This window comes from Barbus barbus, assembly GCF_936440315.1.
Source record: "Barbus barbus genome assembly, chromosome: 22".
NCBI lineage: Eukaryota > Metazoa > Chordata > Actinopteri > Cypriniformes > Cyprinidae > Barbus > Barbus barbus.
In genome coordinates this window covers 29,168,962-29,179,029 of record NC_136750.1, presented here as the reverse complement: position 1 = coordinate 29,179,029, position 10,068 = coordinate 29,168,962, and the positions used below count along the sequence as shown (strand labels likewise).

Here is a 10,068-nt window from a genome sequence, read left to right as displayed (position 1 = left end):
CACCGAGGTGCACCCTCGCCCGGAGTGATGGAAGCTGTTGGTGTGACCCCTGAGGGGGCACAGCTCATAGCTTCCGGTCTGTCAACCGAGGTTGTCGAGACCATCCTCCAATCCAGAGCTCCCTCTACGAGGAAACTGTACGTCTTGAAGTGGAGGCTCTTCACTTCTTGGTGCGGGGACCGCCAGCTCGACCCAGTCAACTGCCCCGTTGGTGCAGTACTGGAGTTCCTGCAGGCCCGTTTCTCCGCAGGGGTAACCCATTACACTGTTAAGGTCTACGTGGCAGCTATTTCGTCATACCACGCCCTTACCGGTGGCCAGTCAGTGGGTAGACACCCCCTGGTTACACGTTTCCTCCGCGGTGCGCTGAGGCTGAGGCCTCCGGTACGATCTCGTCCCTACGTGGGATCTGGCTGTGGTTCTGGAGGCTCTGTGCAATGCACCTTTCGAGCCCATTCAGGAGATAACTGAGAGACTCCTCACTATCAAGACCATTTTCTTATTGGCTATCACCTCTCTGAGGAGGGTGAGTGACCTTCAGGCCCTGACTACGGCCTCTATTTCACTTTGCGCCCGGTTCGGCGAAAGTATTCCTCTACCCCCGCGTGGGGTATGTTCCGAAGGTCCCATCGGTCGTTCCACAGCCAGTCGTACTGCAGGCCTTCTGTCCTCCTCCCTTCGGGGAGCCAGACCAGGAGAAGCACAACCGTATGTGTCCAGTGCGAGCACTAAACGCATACATCCACAGGTCCTCCCTGTGGAGAAAGTCGGACCAGCTGCCTGTGTGCTATGGTCCGCCTAGGAGGGGTCTTCCTGCTACGAAGCCCTCCTCTTAGTAGGTGGATTGTGGGTGCCATGGCTTTGGCATACGAGGCCTCTGAGCTCCCCCCGCCGGTGGGAGTCAGAGCGCACTCAACCCGAGGTGTGGCGGTCTCCAAGGCCTTCTGGGCAGGTGTTCCATGCAGGACATCTGCAACGCAGCTGGGTGGTCCACGCCCCTGACTTTCATTAGGTTCTATGACCTCGACATCCGAGCCACTCCCGGCTCCTCTGTCCTTTCGTCCTGACACCAGGCAGGGACTTGTCAGTCTGGTGGCGTTGGTATCTCGTTCCCATATGCGTTTCGACGCAGCTCGAAGTTCCTGGAAGGGAACGTCTCAGGTTACGTATGTAACTATGGTTCCCTGAAGGGAACGAGACGCTGCGTCGCGTTGCCACACTTCCGGCATCCCTGCCAGCGCTTGCTTCATGACTTGAAGCTGAAGCCGGCTCCGCCGCACGTGCTTATATGCTTCCTGGTCGTGACGTCACCCCGCCCGTGACGCCTCGCCCTTGTTTGACTGATTACACATCATATTCAGAGCCTGGTCACGCTGAAGGCGTTCCCATATGCGTTTCGACGCAGCGTCTCGTTCCCTTCAGGTAACCTGTGACGATTTGTATTAAAATATAAATATTATTAAAAAAATATTCAGTATGTTTTTCCAGCACTTAACCTTAAAAGACATAAATTACTAAAAATGAATCATTCATTTTTCTAGTATAATGTAAAGTGAAATGTAACTTTAAATTTTTATTTTTCAGAATTAAAATTTGATGAATTTATCCATTAATAATAAAAATATACAAATTATTAAAAAATATTTATATTAAGTATTTTTTATCTGGTAGCCTACTTAATCCTAAAATTAAACATAAAAAATACATACTAATTTCTAAATAATTACAAAAGTATTGCTTTTCTACTTAATCTTGAAAGACATAAAAACACTGAAAATTTACATATTTATATTAACATAAATTGGAAAACATAAAATGTACCTATGTATATCACAATATATAAATTATTATAACATCAATGCATCAGAAATATTTTTGATACTAAAAAAGATCAATATAAATACATATTGTGCATTTATGAAATAATGTGGATTTGTCTGGACGTGGTTTCCAACACTTACAGCAGAGCAGAATGATCCATATCACCTGATGTTCACTGTTCAGAAAACATATTTATGCCAAGAGACATGAAAAAGACAAAAAAGGCCAAAGACAAAATGTTTATTCACTGTCAGTCTGCGACTGCAGCTCTTCCTGAAACACCGGCAGTGTCAAATAAGGCAAAGGGCTTATAGATCATATGGATTTGTACAGTTTTGCACCAACAACAGTTATACATTCACCAATTACTGTATGTGTGATATCATATAGATCTATATATATGTATATTATATATATATTTATTCATAAATGTATTCTTAAAGAAGTGTGAGGGACGCAGGTGACAGAAGAAACACTCTTTACTGTGAAACACACCATCTCACGTCTTCATTTGACATACATCTACTCTCTGTGATCTCTAATAAAATCAAATAAAATAAAAATATATTATGCTCATCATATATAGCTCTTAAACTGTGTATTTTGCATTGGATAAATAAAATCTGTTCATTTCTATATAGTCATTTAATGTGCTGTGTTCGGAAATAAACTCACTTACAAGACATCAGCGTAGTGTTGCACGCGCGCACACACACACACATGTTGGTTTTTGTGGTTTATGGGGACTCATAGGCGTAATGGTTTTTATACTGAACAAACTGTGTGTGCTATTGCCCTACACCAACCCTACACCTAAACTTAGCCCTCACAGGAGACTTTGTGCATTTTTAGATTTTCAAAAAAACACCATTTAGTATGTTTTTTAAGCCTTTTGAATTACGGGGACATAGGCAGTGTCCTCATAAACCACCTTCATATTGTAATACCTCTGTCGTACCGATGTCATTATACAAATTTGTGTCCTCATAAACCACATAAACACACACACACACACACACACACATCCTAGTCTTATAAACAAGGATTAAGGATCTAGTGCACAGATCGTTTCATACTCACAAACCCAAAAGATGGTCAGTGGCTTCAGAGATGAATTTGCACAAACGCATCAATCACATCTAAAGCTGTTTTACAAATACATAGAAAAATATAATCCTCTGAATGCCCTTTTTACAATTATAGATAGATTATAGATTTATCTGAAAATATCAGTGTAGTTAGTGGTGGAGGATTGAGTGTTTGCTAAAGGGAAGTGAGTGATCTTCTTACAGTCATATATATATATATATAATAGGAGGAAACACTTTCAAAAATACCATGGTACAATGATCATGATTACTATATTCATGTACTGTATAGTATACTTCATGGTAAAGTTGTTTTACCATATTCACATACTATTGTATTTACAAAAGTGAACTACCAAGGTTTTTATTTTTATTTTTATTATAGATTAGCTGTATGACTGCAGTACCATGGTATTCTTAGAAAGTACCCTGAAACATCATAGTACACCACGGTATATGTCAAAATACCATAGTATTAGCAAGTGATACCTTCATTGCACCATAGCTGGACTAATTTTTTGCAAAGAATACCTTGCTAACAATAATAATACCATGGTATTTTTTGTAAGAGATGAAAGATATAACATAAAAGGGTCATTTTTTACTTTCACAAATGTTGCCCTTTCTACTTTCATGGTGTAATATTCTGACCAGCGTAATGTAACAGGCGTGACACAACAAAGCAACAAGTTTCTCTCTGAGTTTCTCTCCTAAATTGAGATATTTTGTTTAATACTTGGTTACAAGTTAATGTAGCCCCGCCTACACTGACACCTCATTGGTCCAAAATCCCACCGCATATGTTTGGGCTTGGTAAGATATTTTAATGTTTTTGAATGAAGTCTCTTCTGCTCATCAAGGCTGCATTTATTTGATCAAAAATACAGTACAAATTGTCAAATATTATTACAATTTAATATAACTGTGTTCTATGTGTATATATTTTAATTTGTAATTTATTTCTGTGATCAAAGCTGAATTTTCTACATCATTACTCCATGATCCTTCAGAAATCATTCTAATATACTGATTTACTGCTCAAGAAATATTTCTGATTATTATCAATGTTGAAAACTGTTTGTGCCCCCCCCCCCCCCCAAAAAAGTTCTTCCAAAATTAAAATGAATTAAAAATAAATTATATGGAAGTATTTAAATTTCACACCCAAAAAAGAAAGGACCTTTTTAAATTATTATTTTAATGTGAAGAAAAAAAATTGTGTTAAATCTTTGTTTTCAGGATTCTTTAATGAACAGAAAGTTCAAAAGAATTTATTTTTAATATAAATCTTTTAAATATCCTTACTGTCAAAAAAAAAAAAAAAAAAAAATCAATTTAATGCATCCTTGACGGATAAAAGTATCAATTTCTTTTAATTTCAAACTCTGATTGACCCAATCTTTTACTACAGTAGTGCATCTATACTAAACATTTGATAGTTGTGATTGGCCGTGAGTTGTCATACACTAGGCTCAATTTATGCTGTGAGTGTGACAGATGAGCTAGTCACTGGTAACTTGTCGAGTCACGCCTGGTTGGGACACACGTCAGACTTTTTAATGGCAAATAAAGAGCAATTTACGTAAATGAGTGATGTGCTCCGGGTTATCGACGGCTGAATCTCCAAAGAGGATGTGAGACGGTGTAATTATGGATTAGTCTAATTAGTCTCTGAAGCATTGATCGGACAGTAGACAGCGCACACAGGTAACCAGCAGTTAAAGCACAAGCGTCAGTACAGGTCTTTGTAGGGTTTGGAGTAGTTAAACATCAAATAGTCCATGTAATAGAAGTCATACGCCCGCTGGCGCTCAGTCGCGTTCAGCTGCGAAAAATAATGCTGGGTGATCTGAATGGAAGTTCTGGCCGCTTTGGGGTTCCCGTCCTTGAACGAGGGGTACGTCAGGTTCTCCGGGGCCCTGATCTTTCGTAAAAGGAAGTTGGCGTCTTCTTCCAAGGTCTCGACCTTCCCGATGAAGTCGTAGTGAAGGTGGCAGGGGCTGCAAAGCTGGTTGGCCGCTTCCCAATGGATGTCCATTCCCACGGGACGATGCACGTCCAAAAGATAGTGGATGAACTCTCGAAAGGTCACGCCGCTTCCCGTCTTCAAAGCCGTCTGCGATGCGTTCACTCTGTATTTGGAGATGATGGGCTTTCCGAAGACAGGATGGTAGTAGGAATTGGGGCTCTCAAATTTGTCCCTGAACGCAGACACCAGTCGCTCCATTGGCTCTCGGATGAACAGAACTTTGGTGTACGTCTCCAAACGCTTAGTGATGCCCTGCCTGTCGAAGCTGTCCAGGCGTTTCAGGTGATTGTCGTAATGAACGGCTACGTGATTGATTTCCTGCGTTGAGTTGGCGACACCAGCTAACACCATCAGGACTCTCTTCCAGTTGGAGCATCCGGCTTTAGGCACCTCGCAGTACAGCAGTTTATGTCTGTCCTCCACGTAAATCCGCGAGACATGATGCGGCGTTATCGTCCGTGAAATATTACTCCGATATTTCCCGCAGACCTCGCGTACGATCCGTCGGCGGGACTCCTGGACATCAGAGAGACGGCGTGAGCTCAGCAGGGAAGAGTTCGTGTGGGGTCGCAGCACCGGGCTGGTCTTTAATAGTTTCCGGTGGCGTTTGGTGACCCGTTGAGAGCCCGGGTCATGCTCTCGGGAGCCCGGCGTGGCGGCCTGTCGTTTCCACTGGGAGTCTGGTAGCTGCATCGGTGAGATGGGGTCGACGTCGCTCTCCTCTGAACGCTGGTTGACTCGAGCTGAGATGCTGCCCACGACCTCACTGAACTGAGAGCACTGCTCCTTAAACACACACACACACACACACACACACACACACACACACACATACACACAACAATCCCATGAAGCACACTGACATTATAAGAGGAATATGTTTAAATCTATTGCACCAGAAAAGAAGAAAAAAATTATTATTTTTAAACTATTTTTTAAATGAATTTTTATAAGATACATTATAAGAGAGGACTAGATATTTTGTTTCTCTCTCTCTCAAAAAAGAAAAATACATTTTAAACTATTTTAAATTAATTTAGAAATTGTAAATAAATTTCCCCTAAATTCTCATTATTAAGGATGAAAGAACAAATTATAATTATAATATTTTAAATATGAAGTAATTAATTAATACGTCTACGCATTATTCATTGTATTGAATTCAATAATGATTCAAAATTATTGTGTTCAGATAGGATGATTTTAATTACTATTACAATAATGAGAAACTACAAAGATGGATGCATTCAAGTAAAGAGAATTTGAGACAATGTATAAATAAAATCATATATAAAAATGGATTTAAATAAAACTGACAATATTATTTTAATCAGAAAGGGCACTGTATCGACTGATGCTGTTAATAGAAGTGAAATAAATAAATAAATTATTTATAAATAATCATAAAAGCAAGCAAGGTTTCTTTTTTATAGAATATAAATATCCTATAGGGATATCCAAAATAAGTTTTTGTTTACATAATATATGTATGTGTACTGTGTTTATTTATGCATTAAAGCATTAAAGGCTGGGAAAAGTATTTCAAAGGATGAGAGCAAGAGTCTGGTGATGTCTATGGGTCACAGACTCACTGCTGTGATTGTGCGCAAGGAATCTGCAACTAAATAATAGCTTTTGATCTTTTATATCTGCCTTATGTTCAACTGTCCCAATACTTATGCTCACATCAATGAGTGGGATGAACTCTAAAAGTGCTGTTCTTTTTATTTGGTAAAACATATATGTGTTGAAACGGCTAATAATAAAATGTGACATTCTGTAGTTTTTTCTCATATTCATATTTTAATCATATTTGCAAATGTCTTGACTCCACAGCCAACAGAGCAATTTTGTCTTTACTGCTCCAATACTTATGGAGGGCACTGTACGTAAACACACACACACACACAGAGTTGGGCAAAAAAGTATTTAGTCAGCCACCAATTGTGCAAGTTCTCCCACTTAAAAAGATGAGAGAGGCCTGTAATTTTCATCATAGGTACACTTCAACTATGAGAGACAGAATGGGGGGGAATCCAGGAAATCACATTGTCTGATTTTTAAAGAATTTATTTGCAAATTATGGTGGAAAATAAGTATTTGGTCAATAATAAAAGTTCATCTCAATACTTTGTTATATACCCTTTGTTGGCAATGACAGAGGTCAAACGTTTTCTGTAAGTCTTCACAAGGTTTTCACACACTGTTGCTGGTATTTTGGCCCATTCCTCATTCCTCCATGCAGATCTCCTCTAGAGCAGTGATGTTTTGGGACTTTCAGCTCCCTCCAAAGATTTGATGAGATGTGGAGACTGACTAGGCCACTCCAGGACCTTGAAATGCTTCTTACGAAGCCACTCCTTCGTTGTCCGGGCGGTGTGTTTGGGACACGTCTGGCACTGCAGGATTTGAGTCCCTGGTGGCGTAGTGTGTTACTGATAGGGTGGTGATGGCGCAGTGGATAAGACACATGCCTTTGGTGTGAGAGACCCGGGTTCGAATCCACTGTGAGACACCAATGTGTCCCTGAGCAAGACACTTAACCCCTAGTTGCTCCAGAGGCGTGCGACCTCTCACATATATAGCAATTGTAAGTCGCTTTGGATAAAAGCGTCAGCTAAATGAATAAATGTAAATGTACTGATGGTAGCCTTTGTTACTTTGGCCCCAGCTCTCTGCAGGTCATTCACTAGGTCCCCCCATGTGGTTCTGGGATTTTTGCTCACCGTTGTTGTGATCATTTTGACCCCACGGGGTGAGATCTTGCGTAGAGCCCCAGATCGAGGGAGATTATCAGTGGTCTTGTATGTCTTCCATTTTCTAATAATTGCTCCCACAGTTGATTTCTTCACACCAAGCTGCTTGCCTATTGCAGATTCAGTCTTCCCAGCCTGGTGCAGGTCTACAATTTTGTTTCTGGTGTCCTTCGACAGCTCTTTGGTCTTGGCCATAGTGGAGTTTGGAGTGTGACTGTTTGAGGTTGTGAACAGGTGTCTTTTATACTGATAACGAGTTCAAACAGGTGCCATTAATACAGGTAACGAGTGGAGGACAGAGGAGCCTCTTAAAGAAGAAGTTACAGGTCTGTGAGAGCCAGAAATCTTGCTTGTTTGTAGGTGACCAAATACTCATTTTACTAGGAATTTACCAATTAATTCATTAAAAATCCTACAATGTGATTTCCTGGATTCTTTCCCCCCATTCTGTCTCTCATAGTTGAAGTGTACCTATGATGAAAATTACAGGCCTCTCTCATCTTTTTAAGTGGGAGAACTTGCACAATTGGTGGCTGACTAAATATTTTTTGCCCAACTGTATGTATATATATATATATATATATATATATATATATATATATATATATATATATATATATATATATAAATAAATAAATACATGCACGCATACATATATAGATATACATATATTTTATATACATCTTCCTTTAATTAGAGGAAAGGGCACATAATCAACTGAAGCCTTAATGATGAAAAATAAATTAATAAATAAATGCAAAAAAAAAAATCCTAAAAGCAATAATGTTAATGTTAATATTTAATAATATACAATGCAAAATATGCATAATGATGCCTTTATATCATTTCCAAAAGTCTGGCTGATCTATCAGTCTATTTTGCATCCATCAGATGGCGCCATTCACCTGTTTGTGATCTTCTTGTGCTCCTCCGGATGGATGTGTCTCATTACAGCTCATCTGTGCTCTGTGACTCACTCTGAATATCTAAATCCGCTAAATTATGAGGATTTTTGCTTAATTCTCAACATCACCTGATTTCCAAAAACATGTCGCCTGTGGCAAATATCAATTTAACTTCTCATTTGAATTCATTAAGGTGCAATAAAGTCAATGAATTGAATAATCATAAATCCAGTAATAATGAGGTGATTAGTTCGTTATGAAGTCAGGGTTCATTTGATTAGTGACGGCAGGTTACAGCCCAGCAATCTGCCCCTTCCCTCGGGATAATATGAGGGCATGAGAGATGTTGTTTAATAGAGTCATATGTGTTCCCATAGTGAAGAATACAAACAGTTTATGGGCAAAGAAGAACATCTGCATGATCTCACCTGTCTGGACTGAGTGGTTCCTCTGAACTTCACGCCTGAAAGACAGACAGACAGAGAGCCAAACAGATTAGCTGTGCATGAGAAGAGAATAAAGAGTAAAAGTAAAGATATGCATATTGGATTCTGCATATTAAACTGGGATAAAAAATGCCATCTTAAAAATGCATCTCAAGACCAAGCAGAATACAAAAACACGTCTTGTGTGAACAGCCCCAAGTGTGTGTGCACAACAGACATAAAGGCCACACGCTGCGTCTTTCTGATTCCATTTAAACACTCTAAAGCATTCCAAAGCACTTATTCTGTAATTACAGAGTGAATGAGAAACATTCACTAATTACAGTTTTCCATGTGTAACCATGTGACCTTACTTCAAATGTGTAATCGAGAAGCACGCACACACACGTGCACACACACACGCGCACAAACACACACACACACAAATTATATGGTATACAGTACTGTTTAGAGACAGTCATCTATTACGTGTCTAAAAATGACAACCTGAAGAACTCAAAAAGATTATTTTTACACCTTTGAACATTGTATTAATGCCCCCCTCCCCCATGGATAAAAAAATAGGAGGTATTTCACAAGTATTTTAAATTCATAATATCCTTCAACTAGAAGAACCCCATCCAAAGGAACAGTTCACCCAAAAATGAAAATTTGCTGAAGATTTACTCAACCTTCAGCCATCCGAGATGTAGATGAGTTTGCTTCTTTATCAGATTTGGAGAAATGTAGCACTCCATCACTAAGCTTACTGCAGTGAATGGGTGCCGTCGGAACGAGAGTCCAAACAGCTGATAAAAGCATCACAATAATCCACACCACTCCAGTCCATCAGTTAACACCTTGAGAAGACAAAAGTGGTGTGTTTGCATAAAATCAAATCTATAATTTTAATCTTCAATTCATAATTTCCATTTTAAATATCCATAATATTGCTTCTTCAAGTAAAAAAGTGTTCTGGTCTGAATTAGGAGAGAAGTCTGCACAGATGAAGCACCGTTTATGTCACGAATCCTCTCCATGCAC

General features: G+C 39.6%; 1 protein-coding gene across 1 annotated transcript; it reads right to left on the bottom strand.

Moving 5' to 3' along the window:
- Positions 1 to 4,641: 4,641 nt before the first annotated feature.
- On the bottom strand, positions 4,642 to 9,044 carry LOC306888122 (carbohydrate sulfotransferase 8-like; the record flags this gene model as incomplete). The annotated part of the gene is made up of 2 exons (XM_079446272.1): positions 9,028 to 9,044; positions 4,642 to 5,718 (listed from the first exon to the last, which is right to left on the bottom strand). The coding sequence occupies exon 2, from the start codon at positions 5,629 to 5,631 to the stop codon at positions 4,642 to 4,644; it is 990 nt and encodes a 329-aa protein (XP_079302398.1). The 5' UTR covers positions 5,632 to 5,718; positions 9,028 to 9,044.
- Between the last annotated feature and the right edge of the window lie 1,024 nt (positions 9,045 to 10,068).